Below are 23,876 nucleotides of genomic sequence, written 5' to 3'. Positions count from 1 at the left end.
TAGCGGACTGCCTAAATAAACGTCATTTTCCACGACCTCTTTCTTAAAATGTGTGCAAAGAAAAACTGACCAAAAACTACTTGCGATGAGAAAAATTAACAAATAGGTGTTTCAGCGTTTGCTTCCGACTTTCTTTTAAATTTTTGGCCGAAACCATCACCAAATAACAATCAAATATAAAAAGGGTAAGTACTTTTGTCCTCGTAAACTACAGCGCTTTGACATTTTCTCTTATGAACTATCAACTATGACACTTGACCCTATCAAACTATCATCTTATGATAAAAAGTCCTATTTTGTTAGTCAAAAAGGTTAAAATTGACGGTCAACGGTCATGTGCAAGTCATGTGTCATTTTAAATTTTTTTCTTTCGCTTTTACCCTCTTTTTTTCATGTGTTGGATTAGGGTTTAGGAGGGTATAAGCGTCATTTTCTCAGTCTAAAGTAAGGGCAAAAGTAGAAGAAAAAAATTTAAAATAGCACATAATTTGCACATTACCGTTGATTGTCAATTTTAATCATTTTGACTGACGAAATGAGGTTTCTTGTCATAAGATGATAGTTTGATAGGGTCAAGTGTCATAGTTGATAGTTCATAAAAAAAAGTGCCAAGACACTATAATTCATAAGGGCAAACGGTAATTACCCCAACATAAAATATTCGAAATAAAACACAAAAAACAAAGGAGAAAAAACAAAAGGACCACCCCCTTCAATTTCCTTTTTTGTTTTTTATGTTTTTATATCGTCTTTTTCTTTTATATTTTTGTAATTTTTATTATAAAAAACATATATATCTTAATACTATGGATACTAACGTCACATTTGAGGTTTGCATAAAACATTCGGCCCGATGTTACATCATGGTGCATGTTAATCAATTGTTGTTGGATGTTACATCATCGGTGGTCCATTTTACTTGCTTCTCATTTTATATACTTTTGCTTCAGTGTTAATCTCATTCAGGCAATTTTGGGTCTTGGGGAGGGCTGAGATTACCGGGCTTGCATTATTATTTTTTTCTTGGAGAGCCCACTTTTTTTTGTTCGAGTTCCTTTTCTAACTATCAAAATTATGTTTTTGCAGTTCTGGGTATAAGATTATATATATCAATTTTAATTCGATTCATTTAATTAAATGGATCAGACTCCTCAACTTTAACTCTTTAATTTCGTGTTGAGTTTGCGAGTCGTATCAAAACTTGTCAACCATAAATTCTTTAGCTAAATAAATAGCTATGAAGAGTGGTTTGAGTAATAATGGTATATACCAATCATTTTATCTCTTAAAGTGTATGTAGCCTAGTTTTTTTTATAGCATTTAGCAGCGTAGAGGGTGGAAAGACTACAACACAAGCTTCTATGAGAAAGTGGTTGGTCACCCTTTATTTATTTATTTATTATTTATTATTTTTTAACTTTAAGATATTTTTGAGGGGCGGCTCACCTGTTAAATTCCCTTAATATTAGTCTTCATATATGCCTAAAAGAGAACTAAATAGTAAATCCCATACAAAAATATCTTCTTCTTTTTTTTTTTTTTGAAGTGCCATACAAAAATATCTAAGAGGTAAAAAATAAAGGAAAAATTGTATATCAGCCCTTTTATTTCCCTTTTATTTCACTTTTAACCAAACTTTACTAATGTACCCACCGGAACCGCCAACCAGTCAAAAGCGAATTCTTAAGCCCTAAAGGCTAATATTGATAGTAAACCGCCACTATAAGCCACCGTAAAGACAGACGCGGGCCCCTTTTCTCTGTCTCCGATCTCCGTCATCTCACTGGTTAGCCCTATAGAAACCCTAGAAATTAATTATCAGTTTATAAGATTAATTTGTATAATAGGGCAAGAGATTCTCTTAGGGAAACTCTTTTTTGAAACGGTAAAAAGGTGACCTTAAAATTTTGTACCCAAACCGCCTAGGATTCCTCCAGAGTCCAGACTCTTCCCCGTGTGACTGACATGCTGTGGTGAGAGCTTTAAAGAGTGGTACGAGTAAAAACACAAAACACTCTCATCCCTTCCCTTTCTTTTTGTCCCAAAATACTCGGCCATCACTATCTCTCTCTCTCTCTCTCTCTCTCCGTCTCTCTCTCGCGCTGTTTAACGGTGTAATTTACACCAAAAATGGCTGATGAAACACCAAACCCACATCCGGAACCACCGCCGTCCGACCAACCGACTGATAAAGACAAGTCGGCAGCACCGGTACAAGCATCGTTTTCGGTGGTGGTGACGGAGTCAGCGTCGGAGGTTGTGACTGAGAAAGAGGAGTCACAGCCACAACCACCGCCAGTGGTGGAGTCGGGTCCGCCGGCGGTGGTGGAGGAGGCGGAGGAGGAGAAAGAAGAGGAAGTTCCGCCGGAGCCGCCAGTTGCGGCGGCAGAGGCGGAGGCGAAGACTTCTGCTACCAAGGAAGAGGGTGTTGCGGTTGGATCTGAGATGCCGGAGTCGAAACAGCCCGAGTCTCTGGTGAAACTCGCAGATAAGGAGATAAAAGCTCTGGAACATCGAAAGACTGTGCAAGAGCTGAAGCAGCTCGTCCAAGAAGCTATCAACAGTAACCAGTTCACTTTCGCACAACCACCACAAACAAAGCAAGAAATTACTCCGGCTGCACCCTCCGAACCCACTCCGAGAATCGAAGAGAACCCAGAAAAGGAAGCCCAAGAAGTGGCAAAAGAAGCAGAGGAAGTGTCCATTTGGGGGGTTCCTCTCCTGAAGGACGATCGGACCGATGTGATTCTGCTCAAGTTTTTACAAGCCAGGGACTTCAAGGTGAAGGATGCTTTCGTCATGATCAGTAACACACTCAAATGGAGGAAGGAGTTCGGTATCGATGCGCTTGTCGACGAGGATCTCGGCGACGAGTGGGATAAGGTGGTCTTCATGCATGGATGTGATAGAAATGGCCATCCCGTGTGTTACAATGCTTATGGGGAGTTTCAGAACAAGGATGTGTATGCAAAAGCGTTCGAGGATGACGAGAAGAGAAGCAATTTCTTGAGGTGGAGGATACAGTTCTTGGAAAAGAGTATCAGGAAGCTTGATTTTAGCCCCGGTGGTATTTCCACCATCTTTCAGGTTAATGACCTCAAGAACTCTCCGGGACCTGGAAAGCGCGAGCTTAGGCTGGCCACCAAGCAGGCTCTTCATGTGCTTCAGGACAACTATCCCGAGTTTGTAGCCAAGCAGGTAAATATATATCCCCTTTTTTTTTTTCTTTTTCGTTATGTTTTTTCTTGGTATATTTTTGTTTTGGATTCTTTGGGATTGGATGAATTTGAGCATTTTGCATTGATTTCTTAAGGTGTTTATCAATGTTCCTTGGTGGTATCTTGCGTTCTATACGATGATCAGTCCGTTCTTGACCATGAGGACCAAGAGCAAGTTTATTTTTGCAGGGCCATCGAAATCTGCTGCAACCCTTTTCAAGTTAGTAGAGAATTTGAATATCTTGGATGCTGAATTTGAGTTTAGTAATTAGTTTTTATCAACTTCTTTCTTGGTGGCTGCTTGGTTTTAACTTCAAACTGGTCTTGGTATATCAGATACGTATCTCCTGAGTTCGTGCCAGTTCAATATGGTGGCTTGAGTGTCGATTATTGTGATTGCAACCCAGAATTCAGCCTTTCTGATCCGGTCACGGCGGTTACTGTAAAACCAGCAACTAAGCAAACGGTGGAAATCATAATTTATGAGGTCCGATTGCATTTTTAACTTTACTGTCTGCCTTCTTTTTGTTTATAACTCCATCTAATTTAAATTGTTATTTAGTAATGTTTGGCTTGTATATGCATGATTGGTGATGAATGAAGGAGTTATCCTTTTTCTAATTGGACGTTGGGTAAATTACAGAAATGCATCCTTGTTTGGGAGCTTCGGGTTGTGGGCTGGGAGGTGAGCTATAGTGCTGAATTTGTGCCTAATGCTGAAGATGGATATACAGTTGTTATACACAAAGCTAGGAAGAAGACCCCAACTGATGAACCAGTGGTGTCTAACAGCTTTAAGGTTGCTGAATTAGGCAAAATATTGCTCACGGTCGATAATCCAACCTCAAAAAAGAAGAATCTTCTTTACAGGTTCAAGATCAAATCCTTCTTAGACTGAGGATTTCAAATTAGCTCAAAGGTCTCTGAACTTTTCTTGCACAATATGAAAAAATTAAGAGTAACAAGTTCCGCCTGTCATCGTTAATTGATCGTCCTCATGTTCATCGAAGATTTTGGCTTGATCACTGTACCTGTTGATTGGTGTTTACTCTAGGCTTGGAAATTTAGTATTTGGGTTTGAATATACAATTACTTCCCCTGTAGTTTTAGGAAGAGTCTGGTTTGTAATATGCAGTACTACAAATATCAGTCAGTTTGGGAGACAGAACAAATTTAAGGGCTGTTGGAGTGAATTGTGGTTGTAAAGTTTTGTGCCCCTATGCAATTGGGTTTTACTTTGTTTTTATATGGATGAAGTCTGAAACTGTTTGGATGGTTGGACCGCATTGATATCTGAAGTACGTTAATCAAAAGATGCCAAAATGTTATTGGTTGGCATATGTATATCTTCATTTGGTTCATAAGATTTGACATCCATTTGCTTGAAAGTTAAATGTATGAGTTAAGTGGTAGTAATTCAGTTTTTAATTTGATTGCATGCATGCCAAGCTCCACCATCTGGTTTTTTCTTTGGTCTTTAATTTGCTCTGTTAATGATGCTGCCATATGCCTGCTTTCATAGAATGCCAACTTCTTAGTTTTGGTTGCAATGGTGGCTCAGTACTCTAGTTTTAGTATCATTAGATGCGTGCTTGCAATTCTATTCATTTGCTTTCAGGCATATTGGTTTTGCCTCAGTTGTCTTTATATTTGTGATTAGTAATCATAGATGTTCATGAGATATGCTCAGAATGTTCTCTCTCTCTTTCTCTGTCTTCACATTTCAATGAATTTACTTGTGGGTTGGTTCAACTGTTGTATTCTGTTGAACTGAGAATAGAGCGATTGCATAAATGGGTGAAAAATCTCTCTAGTTTCTTTGTATATTATTTTCTCTCTGTATCATATAAAAATTGCTTGCATGTATTGACTTTTTGTTGTTCTAGTTGTCATTGTTGGTGACGATGACTGTATTACTTTTTTTTAAAAAAAAAAAAATATGGAGTTTAGAGCACTCCGTACTATGTATCAATTTAAAACCAATAGAAAACGAAAAGTTACAAGAGGAGTTGTAAAGTAGCATAACACAATGATTTGGAAAAAGAACAAATTTTAGGTTGGATTTCTAGATAGGATTGGTCCTCTACATGATTTGAATAAAAAGATTAGGATAATTTGAAGTGACCTACCGTTCATGTGGTGGAGTTTAAGAGAGAGAATTTGGATAGGGACCTGCAACAGGAGAGTTTTATTGTACGGGATTTAAATTCAGAGAATTTTTAACTATGCACTTTGCTTGTTTTCTTAGGCTTTGGTTTGTGTTCTGCTTGTTTTCGCTTCTTTTTTGTTTGTGCGCACATGACACAAGTTGAAGATTGCCACACGTCCCCAATTACCGCCCCAGCTCAGTCATCTTATAATCAACGTCATTACTTCATTAGACACCCTTTGCAAATGCGAGAGACATGTGGTCCTACAATCAAGCTGATTGTCATTTGCCATCTCAATTAGAATACTCTTTAGCGTGATTGACAAGGTAACTTTGGATAAGCTAAACTAGTAAGAGTTGAACATGAAAATGATTTGTTGCCTTTGGCCAGTCATTTGAGATCTTAGAGAATAGAAAATGTTCTTTTTTATGTACATTGACAAAAGGACATTTTCTAGAGCCAATTGCACCGGGCATTTGAGATCTTCCCTGAATTGATTACGCAACAAGGAGTAATTGCCATCTCCCCGGGCAGTTTAGGGTGCTGGGTTCACCCGTCAAGTGAAATTCGGGTGCCCTAATTGTAAGAAAGAAATTCCGATTCAATTTCACAGGCTAATGTTTCCCGGTCAATGTGCATGGGACATTTTTCTATGAATCATCTGGGAAGGAAAGAATCCTTTATTATATACTCTCCATTTATAAAAGTTCTGTTTCCTAAAATAGTTTTGAAAACGTCTAGAAGTTTCTATTTGTGCTTACAGAGAATGTTTTCTGGAATAAATTTTTTTTTTTTTTTTGCAAACGTTTTCTTTTAAGGATTTTATTTTTGAAGAATCTGAAATGTTCGTATCAGAGCACTAGCAGCAGTTTCCCTTTGATTTTTCTCAAGTTTAGGGCAAAATTTTTTTTGCTTTCCTATGAAAAAATATTTCATAATAACTTCCCTTTCCTTTCCATATACCATTAAAATATTATTTCTTTACAAAATAAAAGTTTCCTACTTACCCTCATTTTTTTTTCACAAAATCTCAACACAATCTTCAATTAAAGACAAAGAGATGAAAGAGGAGAGAGGAAAGAGAAATATTTATAGTAAAATAATTTATAGGGAACCATTTTTGGTTCCATACACATTGGGAAACACTGTAGCAACTCTTGAGGGTTGGTTAAATGTAGGGAATATGATGTGAGTAGTTTTTTGGGAAAATGATCCTCTCGATTTCAAAATTCCTTCATTTTCTCTATTTAGTGCATTTTGAAGGGTAGTGTTGTCCAAAAGTTTTAATGATAGTAGTGCATTAAATGCAATATCCTTCAGAATGCACTAAATGTAGGAACTGAAAGGATTTTGAAATGAAAATGATCCTTTTCCAGTTTTTTTTTATGGTTTTTTTGAAATTTTTCTTAAACATAAGAAAGAGAATGACGTATAGAGCATCTATTGCTAGTGCTCTCACATTAACAGACGGAAGATTAAAATACATACGAAGGCATGTTCCTTTTCATGCTCTCTTTCGGAAACAAAACTAACATTTGTTTTTACTTTTTAATAATATATGTCGCCAAAGTCCAATTTTAGACTTAATCTGCATTTTAGTTCTTATCTAGGGAAGCAGATAACGTGATAGGAAACTAAAAGAAGCAATAAAGTCTTCCATTCTAAAGAAATACAAGTGAAAAAAACAAAAAAACAATCACTTTCCTGATTCAATATTTCATTATTAAAAGCTCTTCTTTTTTGTTACATTCAAGGCTCTTTTATGATAGTAAATTCAAAGCTTCAAAAGGAAATAAATTGATTGCAAGAATTAATCTAAACATGACAATTTCTCAACTATTGAAAATGCTTGCAACTTAAAGAAGGGAAGTCTCTGTCTCTTAAGTCCTAAAGTTAGAAGACTAAGGGAAATAAGGAAAGGAAATACTAACAAATTTCTCAACAATTTCTCATTAACTCTAATCTAAGGAGGGAAATAAATCATTGGCACGGAATTTGGATGGATCCTAATGGAAATTTAGTTAGCATTTTTGTGTGTTGGAGAATCATTTCCTTTTATGCTTCAACCATCAAAGATCAAATGAAAATCTGTTCAAACTGTTGTCTACTTGTCTTGATGGTCATGGCCACATTCTTGTTCGAACGTGAGTACACCCAGTCATTTCCGCAAGGTTTTCAAAGAGTCTTGGTTGCACTCTCATTTGGACAGGAGTGTAACCAGTCGTCTCAGGTCAAACTCCTGAGAGGCTCGTTTGAACGAGCTATTCGGTCCCTATTCTCGAGAGTTTCAATTATACTCATGTACAATTGAGCTAATCCGTCTCACCCAAGGCTTTACTACATCAGAATTCATCCATCATTATCTCAACAAATATTTGAACCCTTTGTACTAGTTTTAATATGAAAAAGGTGGGAAAGTCGAAATCAAAGGTGCCCTTAACTATCTCAAAATGTTACAATCCATCTTGAAATGTTGGTATAAGTTATAATTACTCATGCTTGGGTCTTCAAACCACCCTGTATCCAATGAGTGAATTGAATTGTTAGCTTTCTATTGTTAGGTTTATAGTTGGTGACCTTACATCTTTTTTCCATTTGCCTTTTGTCCACCCACCTTTGGGAACGGGACATTTTTGCAATCATTTTCTTTGCAACCCTTTTTGAAAAAGCTTATCTTAGTATCAAATATTTCTATTGACAACAATATAAATTTTGATGTGCTAAGAAATTTCTAATTTTATATCATCTAATCAAATGCTTTTCCGTCTTGATTTCACATGCTTAAATGATTACTATTGGTTAGGAATCTTGTATTATTTTTGTTTTATATTAAAGGACCTTTTTTAAGGGCCCGTTTTAGCATCCATCAAATGATCTATTAAGTAACATTAGAGACACAAATGGCCCCTATAGTTTCTTTCATTTAGCAAAAATATGTTAGCAGCCCACATGGCCACATCATAAAATGTCGGGGGTTTTCAAATTAGAAACGGGAAAAATCAAATTTAATCCTTAGTTTCCTAGCTTTCGACTCGAAAAGGTAATTGGGCCATGTCTATATATGCATGAGTTCATGGGTTCATGGGCTCCTAGGTGGCCATAAAAATATATCATTTTCTTCTTCTTATTCTTCCTGCTCACTCTTCCTAGTATTGAAGGACAGTATTTCATATTCAAATGAATATAAAATTATATAAATTAATCATAATTTGACATATTCAATTAAACGGATCAAATCATTTATCCATAATTTATTAATTTCGTTTTGAGTTCGTATTAAGTTTATAGGCTGTGTCAAAGATAATCCGCTATAAATATTGCATATCAGGTTCATTTGTATTGTTGTATATGTATAAGACTATACTAAGTTAGGCTCGTCAATCTTAACTCATTAATTTCGTGTTCAATTCGTGTTGAATTTCAAAGTTTGAAGTGGCTCGATCCTGTAAAAGGTCCTAGACAATCATCAAGTTACATCATCGTCTTCATATCCAGATGATCACGAGGTGCATGTCCATCTGCTCCACGAAAATCTCGGCTACCACTTCGACAATGTTTTTTTCTGGCATGGCTCCGACAAGCAAGGCCATCCAGTGCTTTGGTACACTAGTTACTGCGATGAATTGTTGGACGATGAATTTTACCGCAATACATTCTCCGACGAAGAGGGTCGCCGTAAGTTCATCAGAGCTTATATTCAGTTGTTGGAGAAGACTGTAAGAAATCTTGACTTCAACCCAAACATACAACGGCATCAACACTATTTTCCGAGTCAACGACCTCAAAAATTTTCTGGGACCCGGAAAACCGGAGTTCCAGGTTACCCTACAGCTTCTCTAATTGCTCCGGGACAATTATCCGTGGTTTTCTCCCAAAACAGGTAGCCAAGGATGCTGCTTCGGTCGGATTTTGCTTAGGTGCCGTTAAAAAAAAAAAAAAACTTCTGCATTTTTTTGTACGGTACAAAAAATAAATTAAATTAGTACCGTTAAAAAAAAATTATATGAGATTAGTATTTTTTCAAGCACCTAAGCCAAATTCGCTTCGATCTTATTCTTACTTATTAAGAGCATATTTGGAATAGTGTTTGAAAAATAGAACTTTTAAGTGTCTGTTTGAAAGTGCAATTTTGATAAATACGATTTTAAAAATCGCTACTTTTTAAATTCGCACAATCGTTTGGTAAAACAAGTTAAGAAGTATTTTTTTATCAATTGGATGTTTGGATAACATTAGCATATAATTGCGGTTTTATGGCCAAATAGGTACATATTGCACCAAATACTGTTTTAAACGAAATTGTGATTTTGGTTTAAATTCGCACTTTTTCAAATAAGCACTCCCTAATCAGCTTATAGAAATCGAGGATTTTTCCACGATTTTAAAATTTGCGTTTTTAAAATCGCAATTCCAAACACTCCAAAATTGCAATTTGGTTTAGAAACGCAGATTATTTCTTTAAAAATGCACTTCTAAACAAACCCTAAGTCAAAAATGTGATTTTTGGCAAAAACTTCATTTTTAATTTTTTGCTAAAAGTGCGTTTTGGTCATTTTAGGCTTTTTGAACCCTCTGCTCAATTTTTTTTTTTACCAAAATTGTACTTTTTTTTCTTCAAACGGACTTTTTGAGATTTTTTTTTTTTTTTTTATGTGTCCGCACAAGAGGGGGAAGAGGAATTCAAACTAATGACCTCCACTTTATTAGGCGTGGTCCCAGCCGATTAAGCTACCTCTTGAAAACTTTTTGAGTATTAAACACACTTTTTAGGCCCCTCAAATGCACACTCAAACAGGTCATAACTCAATTCTGCTCTTTTTTTTTTTTTTTTTTTTTTATTCCTTTCATTTTGGAGTTTAAATCCCAGGTGAAGTAGAAATAATAAACTTAAATTATTGATATAACATAATTAACTCAATTTTATTCCACATATTAAACTTTTAAAAATAAAGAGGGATCTCAAAATTCTATCCTCTTTTTTTTAGGGGTGCAAAGGCGGGCGGTTAAAAACCGCCCGCTAACCGCTAACCGCTATAACCGCCAACCGCCTAACCGCCTAACCGTCTAACCGCATTAACCGCTAACCGCCTAACCACTATAACCGCCTAGCGGTTAGCGGTTAGCGGTTATTGGGTCTACTAACCGTAACCGCTAACCGCTAACCGCCTTTTTATATAATATATTTTTATAATTATAATTATAAAAATATTTATACATATAACATAATCACTTGATTATTAAATCACAATTTTTTTTAAAAATAATTAAATCACAATTTGAGTATTAATATATTATCACTATAATTTATATGATTATATCATATGAGATTGATCATTAAATCATTTGATTATATAATAACAAATTATACATATATAATATGACATAACTCATAAGTATACTAATTCATACTAATACAACAATTAAATATCTAGAGACTTATTTCCAATGTATGTTATAAACTTATAAGTCTATATATATTATAAGTCTATATAAGTCTACGTATGTATATGAATAATATAAATGTATAATATCAATACTTAATCATATGATTCAATGGCAATTCAAATACTTTATTCAAGACTTCAAGTGAATCATATTATTAATGTACAATGATGATATGATTCGTATAACATCAAATTAAGTAATTGACATTGGATTAAACAATGACCAATGTGTTACTTATAAACACAATTTAAGTATTAATGTATTATCATTATAATTTTAGTAATTTATATATTATCACTATAATTGATATGATTATATCACATGATGACTTGATCATTAAATCATATGATTATATAATAATAAATAATACATATATAATATGACATAACTCATAAGTCATAAGTCTACAAGTTAATCATATGATTCATGTACAATGATAATCACAATTGATTCAATTGAATTAAACAATATATTACTTATAATTACAAGTCTACAATTTAATTAAAGCATTACTAGATACTTTAGGAATTTAGGATTTAGGAGTTTGAACATTACCATTTACCATTTGATATTAAGTTCAATTCAAAGAAAAAATATTATAAGTAAATATGATAAGAATTTAAATAATTAACCGGTTATGATTTAATATTTAAGGAAATTTTTTTAAAGTACAAGTAAATGTAAATTTTGGGTCAAATATTTTTTATTTTTCAATATGGGCTCTTTTTATAGCAATTGGGCCCAAAAAGATATTAAAAATACAAGAAAAAAAAAATGAGGGTTAAAAAAAGCCCAAAAAAAAAAGTCCAAAAAGCCAAAAAAAAATGCATAATTTTAAAAAAGCGGTTAGCTGGCGGTTATCTATTTCGCTAACCGCTAACCGGCGGTTAACCGCTAACCGTTAACCGCTAGGCGGTTAGCGGATGCGGTTAGTAAAATCTACTAACCGCTAAGGCGGTTACGGTTAGCGGTTATTGCTACTAACCGCTAACCGTAACCGCCTTTGCACCCCTACTTTTTTTGCTTGTTTAAGGTGTTCTTAAACGTCCCATGGTGGTAAACGAGACAACCAGGAGCAATGTCGTGTTTGCAGGACCGTTCACAACCGCCCAAGTCCTCTACATGTTAGTAAATCATTTAATCTTTATTAATTTCTCCCTATGCACTTACCTAGAGCTGTTGGTTTTTAACCCGACTCATAAATTCGATACAAAATTAGTTAATTAAAGTTGATAGGTCTAACTTAATCTACTTCGATACAACTCAAACTTGACGTTGAAACACACCACTTCGGGATCATCATGCTTAACTTTGGTTGGTCTCCATGGACCATAATTGCTCATCTGATTGCTATAAAGATGATGGAATCGATAAAAAACTGTCTTCCTTTCTATAACATATAAGGTCAACTTGAGTCAGAATGTTAGACTCTACTTCAATGCACCATGAATACATGGTCCTAGGAAGAGTAAATGATATATATGCTATGGGATTGTAATTATGGGTGCCAGCCGTAATATTTTACTATTAGTCTATTAATTAATGGGATTGTAATTATGGGTGCCGGGCTGCCGGCTGGGCTGCTGGCCGTAATATTTTACTATTAATTATTGAGAGTTACAACATAATATATATATATATAAAAGAAAATCCTAATTGTACGGATGTATTTTGAAAAAATTCAAAATACTTTATACCTTACGGCAGAGGCTTTGCCCTTGCACCCCCACAATCTAATCATTCCCCTACAAACTTAATTACATTCATGGGTGATACAGATTAGATGAAGCTGGCAGAAGAACTCGTTTGGACGAGCATATGTTATTTCATGCTTTTTACGTTTAAGTGTTGTGGCCATCTGGACGGCCATAATTCCCGTCCGGACGGGTGCCGTAGCTTTATTTTATTTAAACCGCTTTTATTTCATAATTTTATTAGGATTAGGGTTTTGAGAGTCTATATTTCGTGTTTTATTAGGTTTAGGAGTTTTGGAGCTATAAATACATGCTTATAAACTCCAGAAAATTAGTTTATGTTTATTATTGAGTTTTATCAATGAGAATACTCAGAGTTGAGTTTATTCATTTTTTCCTTCAAAACCTAGAGAGTATCTAGCTTTTCAAGAAAAATTCTTAGATCATTGATAGACTCAAGATCTAGAATTACATATCTGTTGCTTTATTGTTGTTCTTTGCTGCATCCCACCAAGTCGGGCTGCATCAGTCGGTATCAGAGCTCAATTACTTTCTATGAATGGAGAGGAACAACCGTTGTGTAAACATGAACAAGGTGCACGTACACACAGAGGCACCACGTAAGGAGCAACCGGCGATTCATTTACGGCACATGGGTGGTGGGCCGAACGGTTGTCGTCGCCAACCAAGACCGCAATTCGTGGAGGCGAAAAGCAAATCTAACACTGAACATTGGCAACACATGGGGGATCAATTCACGGCTATGAGGGATCAACTTAAATACCTCACTACCCAAATATCCAACATGGGTGGTCACAATGGGAATGGATCTAGAAACTCATTTTCGGAGTGCCAAACGCACGGACGTCAGCACCTTGTGCAAGATCATGCCAATTGGCGAGTGAGTAGGTTCAAACTCGATATACCGAAATTTCAAGATTGCTTGCAACCCAAAGATTTTATGGTGATAGAAAAAAAATAGAAAAATTCCACAAAAAGAAGTACCTAAGAAGATGGCAGAGATTAGGAATCAATCGATTGTGGAGGAAGATGGATTTATTGAAATAGATTGCTCGGTAGATTGGGCCTCTCCGCTAATCTATGACACCTATCCTGACGAAGAGGTGAGTTCTATACACCAAGTGCTTGATGAAAGTCCTAAAAGAGAAGTCTTTGATTTGGAAGTTGATTTCCTTGGGGTAGATGCTATCTTGTCAAAAACTTTTAACTAACGGTGTGATGAGATCTATGGGGCGGAGCCAACTTTTCTATCGAAGAGTGAAGGGTTTTTTGTGAGTTCTTTGGGAATTCTCAAGGCTTGTGGGAAGGGCGAAGCACGAGAGAAGTATGACAAGTTTACACGGCAAAGTGGTGTGTGGGCTTTCACGACAAACATCGAGGTATGTCGATGATGAAGAGCATCACATTTATCATGGGGTGTTGTCTTGTCTTGATCTTGAGAAATGATGAGTGGAATGAGTTGATTAGACATCCAAAGGACCGTGGGAAGAACCAGCTGAATTCGAGGACGAATTCTCTCCAACATGGGGAGAATGATGCAGATCGGATGAAGCTGGCAGAAGAACCCATTCGAAGTCCCGTTCGAACGGGCATATGTTATTTCATGTTTTTTACGTTTAAGTGTCATGGCCGTCCGGACGGCCATAAGTACCGTCTGGATGGGCACCGTAGCTTTATTTTATTTAAACAGCCTTTGTTTCGTTATTTTATTAAGGTTAGAGTTTTGAGAGTCTATATTTCGTGTTTTATTAGGTTTATGAGTCTTTGGACTATAAATACATGCTTATAGCCTCCAGAAAATTAGCTTATGTTTATTATTGAGTTTTATCAATGAGAATACTTAGAGTTAAGTTTATTCTTTTTTTTCCTTCAAAACCTAGAGAGTATCTAGCTTTTCAAGAAGAATTCTTAGATCATTAATAGTCTCAAGATCTAGAATTACCTATCCACTGCTTTATTGTTGTTCTTCGCTGCATCCCACCAAGTCGGGCTGCATCAATGGGCAGCATGGGCCAGTAGACTCTTCTACTCTTAATATAATCAATCATGTCTGTATCATTTCAACACTAATTTTAATGAATTTGGATCTTCAGTATTTTGTTATTCAAATTAATAGATTTGAATATATAATAATCCTAACAGCAAATGTGAAAAAACCTTTATGAAACCCGGCCACCTGTCTGAACAAATAGGCAGGCTATCTAAAAGTTGCTTGGACATGTGAGTCTCATAACTCATAAGAGTTGTTTCACATGGTGAACAACATTCCCCCATTGTTAAACCACCCTTAGACCAATCTGAATTAAAAGTAAAAAAAAAAAAAAAAAAAAAAAAAAAAAAAAAATCAATTGTAGATTAACAATGCCACACCAATATTGGGAAAGTGGTGAGATGAGAATATACAATTTAGACTTTTTTCTCTTACATTTACTATACGACTAGCCAGATATCAAAATTATTGTTAGGAATCTCTATCTTCATCCCTAATTTTAAGCTTCAAACGGTGTTTTTCATTTGGCCTTTAATTGTATTGGCACCACAGGTACATATCTCTCCTGAGCAGTTACCAGATCAGTATGGTGGCCAAAGCATCGTTTTCAAAGGCTTCATAAGTGGGAAAGCTCCCAACTCCTTTCCATCGGGTGAAGTTGAAGAATTTGTAGATAACACCCCCCTCACTATGCATGGAGCTAACTATTTATCCCAAAAAAAAGAATTTGTAGATAATAGATTTTCAAGATAATATTTACATGTAATGCACGCATAATAAAGTGTATTAGGGAATCGAAATTGATTGTAATTCGTTAACCAAATTGCAACAAAATTTGGGCAGCTCCCACATAGAGGACAAGTGTGAATTGAAGTCCATCTACTTCGAAAGTATACATATTTACCGAAGAAAATCATTAGAATTGTTTAGAGCAAAAATTGAACAGACGTTTGTGAAATGGAGGGGTTGATGGTCCAGCAAGAGCAAACTTTTTATAGGGTGGATATTGGGTTTGAAAAGATTTGAGGAGAAAGTTTTGAGCTGGGGTTTTGGAGGTGAAGAGCAGTGTGTAATATTCATTCTGCCGAAGCTGCATTGAGAGTAAGTATAGAGCATTTGTGTTTTGGATGTGGGGTTTAGTAAAAGATTGTGGCAGGATCTTATGTATGTAAAGAAGCTTCACTTTTGTGTGGTCAGATATTGTGTAAGGCAGGGTAAACCTCTTAGAGATGAGGAGAAAATGTTACAAGATGTGGTGTGGGATGTTAAAAACAGAATACGATGGAAGAGGAAATTCAGAAAGTCTGATGTAAATGTTGCAATGTGTAACCCTAAAGGGGTTGGCTCAAATGGTAATAAGAATTTTTGTCTTGGCGGTAAAGTTCGAATCTCCTTTGGTGTAAACAATTTCTTGGAGTCTCGCATGTGCTGTAAAGCCAGAATCTTACCTAATCCGCGTGGAAATGGTGCTTTGTATAGGTCCGAAATTTATCCGACAGGAGTGAGTACACGAAGTGATCTTGCCTTGGAGGAGTTTCTTATTAAAAAAAAAAAAAGAAAAGAAAGAAAGAAGTTGCAATTTGGGGGTATTGGCCTTTATATCCTGCACTGATAGATAGGTTTGTTTTCTGGTTATATTGTTTGTAGATATTTTGTTTTGGCAGTTTGGTTGTTGTATTGTAGTTGATAATTGGCTCTATTGTCATTGTGTTGGTGATCTAGCTTGAATGTTGGAGTGTATTGTAAAATGTTTTGTCGAAATAAATTAAAAAATAAAATCTCATAAAATATTTTTTGAGGTTTAGCTTGTATGAAAATGAATGATGATAGAAAACGGTCAGTAACTTCTTGTGAACTCTGACGGAGCTCTGGCAAACTCCGATGGTAGTTTGACAGTGGTACTGTAAAGTGGTTTAAGAATGAGAAATTCAAAATTAAAAAAACATTGTTGGCTAAAACAAAAATATATTTAGTTTAACTATTATTTTCTATAGTAACAAACACTAAAATATTTTTTTTGCCGAAATAAACAAACAGAATGTTAATTCCATCTTCGTAGCGGGAAAGATTTGCTTTCGTAACTCATGTCTTTGATGTATTACTTAGAGAGGAAAAAAAAAAAAAAGTAATTACATTTTCCCCCATCAACTACAACACATTTTCACTTTCCACCCATAAACTACCATTTTGTGCCCAAAACCCCAATTCCGTCAGTCAAATGCGTTAACTCAGACAGTCAGCCCGTCACTTTGCCCAATGAACTACAACGCATTGTCACTTTGCTCCCATGAACTACAACGCATTGTCACTTTGACCGTCTGAAACACCTTTGACTGACAGAAATGAAATTTTGGGCACAAAATGGTAGCTCATGGGGGCAAGTGAAAATACGTTGTAGTTGATGGGGAAAAAAGTAATTACCCCTTAGATTTATGTTTCCTAATTTAATACATATTTCTTCAAATAGACCATCTATTGCGGCCTTTTTTTTTTTTTTTGGAACTAAACTGTGTGGAAATAATAGGATAACCTCTAATTAGTCTTAATATATTAAGACTAATATAGATTAGTTGCTATATAGCAACTGACAATGAGGCCGGACAACGGAAACTAGCAGTTAAAAAATCCTATGAAGGGCCAAACCACATTGTGCCAAGATTTGCCAATAAAAAGAGTCGTGGATCACAACAAAATAGGGAGATCGTTAGAAGGAGAATGACATAAAACACAAGAAAAATGTCGTAAGAAGAGAATGTCATAAAACACCAAAAAAACGTCGTAAGGCTTTTATTGAAAGCCACATAAACTTGGCTCTGATACCATGTTGAAATATATAGGCTTTTTTTTTTTTTTTTTTTTTTTTTGAAACAGAAATATATAGGCTTTGATACAATGTTGAAATACATATAAAATATAAAATACTAAAATATGAAAGAGAAACAAAAGATAGAGTGAAAGCAGAGAGAGACGTTTGTGCTACATCTTGTGTATTCACTATATCAAACAATATTACATAAATTTCTATTTATAGAGAGACAATAAGTAGTGATCAAGAAACCCTAAAGTAGACCTAAACTAATTAAGGAAGAGAATAAACCTTATAAAGAAATATAATAACGGAGAATAAAAATATTCTAACATAAAGATAAATAACTTATTAAGGAAAATATTAATAAACCAAATTTAGAAAATATAAAATATTCCAACAGATAGATTGATGTAGTTTGATTTACGCCGGTGCTGGCCGGATCTCTTGTAATCAATCAATCCATTTATGGCACAAATCATATTTCTTGGTGTCATAGTTATATTCACATGGACCATCAGTCTTAATCAGCCAAACACAAGCCCTGCAAATTTTATAATCCCTGTCATGGTCGTACGTAGATCATAAACAAGCTGTAAGATCCCACGAAAAATTACACGAGAATTCTGTCGTCCCAAACAAAGCTGGTCTAAATGTGAAGTTGTAGTTGGCACCTGTGCTAATCTGGTGTTGACCAAGATTGTCATCTCCTGACTTACAGTGAGCCTAAAGTTGTGTGGTTCCTCCTAGCGCATTATTCATTGTCACCTTTGCCTTCTTACATTGGAAAAATGAATCTGTCGATATTGCTGCAACATTATCAAACGTCCCACACATGGACAATATCATCAACATCATCATCATCGTCGCTACCAACGTTACATTTGTGGTGGACTATGATGTCACCATGTTGCTTGTTTCTTGTCTAATATACAAGGAATCTCAATGATATATATGACTTTCAAATCATTCATGCACCGTATATATAGTGGTGAAAACTATAGGGTAAAGATAGATAAGATTAAAAATAAAAAACACAAAAACAAAGAAAGAATTTGAAGCCGTTAACGTATATATATTCTATTCCAAGGAAATGTGAACAAGTCCACCTAATGAATACCAAATTTAGTTATCGAAAAAAATGGGAGTTCAATTAGATTAGATTTATGTTTCCTAATTTAATACATATTTCTTCTGGAAAATTATCATTTCCCCTCATGAACTACCACTTGATGATCATTTCCCCCATCAACTACCAATTTTACATTACGACCCTATTAAACTACCATTTCATTACCAAAAACTCCCCTCCATCAGTCAAGGTTTTTAAGTCAAATAGTCAACCCTGTGAATAGTGTCATGAACAGTTTCTTACGCCGTGAGCAGTGTCGTGAACAGTACGGTTGACCGTCCGACTTAACGACCTTGATTGACGGAATGGGAGTTTTGGCAACAAAATGATACTTTGATGGGATCGTAATGTAAAGTTGGTAATCAATGAGAAAAAAATGATCATTGCATGGTAGTTTATTGGAAGAGAATAATTTCCCGAAAAAAAAAAAGACAAGGCAACCAACAGATACACATGCAAGCATCTGAGATAGTGTTTGTAGGTAGACATATATTAACGACAATGCACATGGCTTCGAGTTGGTCTCAGATTTCAAAATATGATATTTCCCTTTCAGTATCTCTCTGTTTTCCTTACATGGACGAACAGTATCCTCCTTCATTTTTTGGCCCACATCATTAGCTACCTCACCACCCAATAATTCTAAAAATAAAAAATAAATCCTTCATACTAGGCTTTCATAAAAAATAAATAATAATAATAATAAAAAAGCATATATCTATAAATTGATTTTATTTGTTATTACTTTTTAGAATATACTTCTTGTTTTTCATTCGAAAAAAAATACTATGATGTGACAATTAACATAAATGTAAAAGTATCTTCAATATTTTGTAATGTTTTGGGCTGTTAAAAAAAAAAAAAAAAAAAAAAAAAAGTTATAAAAAGACCCATGACAACTATTGGCACTTCACTACATTTTCATAGCTAGGAAACGTGGCTAGGGCGACATGCAACATGGCTCACACGACAGATGGCCGGGTGGAGTGTAATTGGTGCCATATATGGCTTCAATGAAAGGGAGGCAGGGAAGAGAGAACGTGGCTTTCATGAGTGTTATCTCCCCCATGCATTTCAATTAAGTCTGGCTATATATGTATAAACAAATTACGGATGACAATTTTTTATATAACCTTCAAATTTTATAATGTAACCAAAATAAAAAATTATAATAGGTTAAGATTTTATATAATCGAGTTCTCGTTAGCTCGATTCCATCCAAATTAACCCATTTGATAAACCGGTCAATATATTCAACTCACGGGTAACCTCTATATATATTAAATGCATTGTTGAGGACTTTCTAATCAATGTTTTCATGGACGGGATGGGAGAGTTATTTCTCTCCGATTTTGAAGTTTTCATGTAATTTGAGACGGAACTAGAGAGGGTCTTGGGCCTATAAGAGCCATGGATTCCGGCCTATCGCGGACCCCTTGGTTCCATCTATGACTATGAGTGTTTTATTAAAAAAGAAAAATCGTAATAAAAAGATGATATTTTCAAAGTAAGATCTTAATTTTTTGGAAAAAAATATATTGTAATCAATATTTCAGAGAATAAAAGCTCTATTACAACCGACCCCTAAAATATGTCATTCTTCTACATAATTCTTTCTTTGACTTCGCTTCTTGGTTAATAACAAAATAGCTTTTATGGTAAGAAACAGTAGCCAAGTCAAAAGAGGAAGGTAATCAATTAAAATATGATGGATAATTTGACAACACATGCCCTTAATCGTTTCCTTAGTTATGTCGCTACCTTTAATATTAATTTGCATGATGTGTTCATGAATCATGATGTGCGAATACTGCATATCCCAATAAGTAGCTCAATTAACTGTGAGCTACATCTTATGAAACGGTAGTTACTAGTTCAAATCTTTTTTTTTTTTTTCTTTTTTTTAAGTGAACTAGTTCAAATCGATCTTCTTTATCTTGTGTGGGCATGTCACAATTAAAAAAATAAAATAAAATAAATAAAGGATAGGTAGCTCAAAATGGGCATATCTTTTCCCATAAACCTCTTACTTTCACTAAAAAAAATTATAGTGAGATTTTTCATAAGAGTAATGCTACACACTCCTACTTCTACATTCTTTAACATGACTTTTAAAATTACAATTAAATTTGAGATGAACTATTATTAAATTTTAATCAAAAGATAATTTTAAAAGCCATGTCGAGGGTATAAAAGTAAAAGTGTGAAAGTAATAATGTGTATAGCATTCCTTTTGTGAGAAAGATACTAATAGTTAGCTTAATATATTTTTCTTTTTCTAACATTCTCCTATGTTGTAATCTTATGCTAAATGGGCCAGAATAAATGTGTCGAAATTATGAATATAAGTTGATCTATCTAATATTGTAGTCGACTAGAGCCAAGAAAAATCGTTGAGGGTATGATGACTAAAGTAGATGCATTAAAATGATGACTTGAAGTTGATCTATTTGCCATCATAGGGAGAGAGAAAAAAAAAATAGTAATAAAAGTTGGTACCCGATTTTATCTTATTTTAGTTAAAATGATGTATTGAATGTAGCTCGTGCCCATATTAAAATTCCAATTCCAATCCCTTCAAATTTCAATGCACTGAAAACTAAATTTATATGCTACAATCGGTTTTAAAACAAAAACATTAAGCGAAAACTTTATAAAATTCTTCCAAACTTTTACTGTTAAATTATCAGTAGTTCCAAAATTCTAAGCTGATAGAAAGAGATAAATTTAATCACTTAATCATTACTTTAACATTTCTCTCACGTGTGGGCTTAAACTCCCTTTTAATAGGTGAGATCCAACACATGGAATATTTAATTAAAATAGGGGGTGAATTGACGGAGTCAAAGTTTGATCTCAGGACCTTTGGCTCTGATACCATGTTAAATTACGAGTTATCTCAAAAGCTTAAGTTGACAGGAAAATGTAAATTTAATCACTTAACCGTTACTTTAACACTTCTCCCTCACATTTGGGCTTAAACTCTCTTTTACTAGGTGATGTCCAATACGTGAAATATTTAATTTAAATGGGGGCAAATTGACGAAGTCAAAATTCGATCTCAAGACCTTTGGCTCTAATACCATGTTAAATCATCACTTATCTCAAAAGCTTAAGTTTATAGAAAGAGGTAAATTTAACCACTTAATAATTACTTTAACATTCCTCTCACGTGTGGGCTTAAACTCCCTTTTAATAGGTGAGATCCAACACATGGAATATTTAATTAAAATAGGGGGTGAATTGACGGAGTCAAAGTTTGATCTCAGGACCTTTGGCTCTGATACCATGTTAAATTACGAGTTATCTCAAAAGCTTAAGTTGACAGGAAAATGTAAATTTAATCACTTAACCGTTACTTTAACACTTCTCCCTCACATTTGGGCTTAAACTCTCTTTTACTAGGTGATGTCCAATACGTGAAATATTTAATTTAAATGGGGGCAAATTGACAAAGTCAAAATTCGATCTCAAGACCTTTGGCTCTAATACCATGTTAAATCATCACTTATCTCAAAAGCTTAAGTTTATAGAAAGAGGTAAATTTAACCACTTAATAATTACTTTAACATTTACGTGTTTTAAAAATACCTTTCGAAGTTCAAAAACTCTCAATTAAGGGTATCAAACTTTCAATTTCTTTCAATTACTTTATTCTGTTAGGATTTTTCGTTAATTTTTATCAAAATGACCAAAATACTATTTTTTATTTTTATTTTTTTTATAAAAAAATTGTAAAGATTCAGAAGTTTATTTTTATTTTATAAAAAACCATCTTTAATTTTTTTTTTTATTTATAAAAAAAGGGGTATTTTATAACCTACGTGTTGCCTTGTTGAAAAAAAAAAAAAAAAAAAAAAAGGTTATAAGTGAAGAAAAATATTAAAATATTAATTTAAATTTACCATTTTTTTTTTTTAACTTAAGCATTTAGGTTGGGGAAGCCAAGTTATTGGCAAACACAATATAAACTGTTGTCCTTGCTGTAGTTGATGGCCCACTTGCTTTTGTTTGTATCAAAGCTTGGTGATGAGTTGAAGGAAGTGAGGGTTCCAGTTTCGACACATCTATGTACTTTGATTTCTTTGCTTCTAATAAATTCCTTTTCAACCAAAAGAGAAATTCCACATACTAGGGACCAAAAAAGGGCCATTGGGGTCCTGCCCTTATCAACTTGACCACATGCCTATGGATGCATGCAGGAGGACCACACGCTTACAATTTTGTCTATTTCCCAACTTTTATCGGTTTTCGTTCATTTCAGTAATCTTTGTTTCATTCCGATTTACGTAACGTGTTTTAAGTGATATTTAAAGCACGTCAGTTAATATAAAATATTTGTGATAAATAGATGTAAAAAAGTAACAATACTCATTACTTTAACTGTGGTGAAAATTTATGGAGAAACTTTGTAACTAGAACGGGACTCGAGCAAAACCCTAGGCCTCTTAACCTTCCTGAATTTGTCATGACTTGCAAAACATGAGTTAGAAATTATTTTACTCCATGAATATCAATTTTTCCTGCTACATTTTCCCTTTTTCTTTTGGCATCAATTGGAGTAGGGGGACCCTTATTATAACTACAAAAACGACAATGGTGATCACGGCAAGGTTAAAACATTTGGTTTGCGATAGTGAGACCAGGATAGACATTGGGAAGAAGATAAACAAATAAATAATGCACATGATGGGTCATTTGGAACCCTTTTTTTGATGGAGAAAGATGTCACCAAAACAATCAAGTGTGAGGTCTCAACATTAAACCAAGTATCTCTCATCATCTTGATAGGGATAAGGATGCCTTGCATTTTGGATCTTCACAACATTCTCTTGATCCGCATACGTGTAATTACGACAGTCAATTGTAAAAGATCTGATTATCTTGATACAATTAGAAGATGAACATGCATTTACATCAAAATATAAAAAATGTGCATTTTACCAGCTCATCAATTTTTTTGTTTTGACTCGCCAAAATAACTTTCAACTAACCGGACGTGGATGGTGATGTTGTTGGCGGGTCCTTTGTGTTTTAAAAAAAGAATAATTAGAGTTTGACCCTGCTAGTTGATTGAGTGTGAGAGCCAAATCAATCACGTCCTTAATTAACATGGTGGGGAAAATGATTAGCAACCAAACTTGATCCCTATGCTATGCTATGCTATGAAGGAATCATCCAATATAATAACTACTCCAAGTAAACTGAAAACAGAAACAATTCAGAATATATAGTTCACGAAACATTATTATTTTTAATTAAGTTCGAATTCTAACCACTCCAAGTTTGAATTTTTACCCTAATCCCATTGATTACAATAGTTTATTTTGATAATTACCTTTTACAATATCAACATCAAGTTAAAAAATTAATGAGCAAGAAATGTGACTCAATCAATCAAGTAAGTGTCTTTATTTCTG

At 34.5% G+C, this 23,876-nt stretch overlaps 1 protein-coding gene across 1 annotated transcript; it reads left to right on the top strand.

The window, feature by feature from the left end:
• Positions 1 to 1,938: 1,938 nt before the first annotated feature.
• Positions 1,939 to 4,464, top strand: LOC132189701 (Sec14p-like phosphatidylinositol transfer family protein). The gene is made up of 4 exons (XM_059604474.2): positions 1,939 to 3,198; positions 3,314 to 3,438; positions 3,555 to 3,705; positions 3,862 to 4,464. Exons 1-4 carry the CDS (start codon positions 2,131 to 2,133, stop codon positions 4,114 to 4,116), a joined length of 1,599 nt encoding a protein of 532 aa, XP_059460457.2. The 5' UTR covers positions 1,939 to 2,130; the 3' UTR covers positions 4,117 to 4,464.
• The last annotated feature ends 19,412 nt before the right edge of the window (positions 4,465 to 23,876 follow it).

This window comes from Corylus avellana, chromosome 9 (genome assembly GCF_965113065.1).
Source record: "Corylus avellana chromosome 9, dhCorAvel1.hap1.2, whole genome shotgun sequence".
Lineage (NCBI taxonomy): Eukaryota > Viridiplantae > Streptophyta > Magnoliopsida > Fagales > Betulaceae > Corylus > Corylus avellana.
The sequence above is the reverse complement of the archived record's forward strand: the minus strand, read 5'-3'. Positions and strand labels throughout refer to the sequence as shown.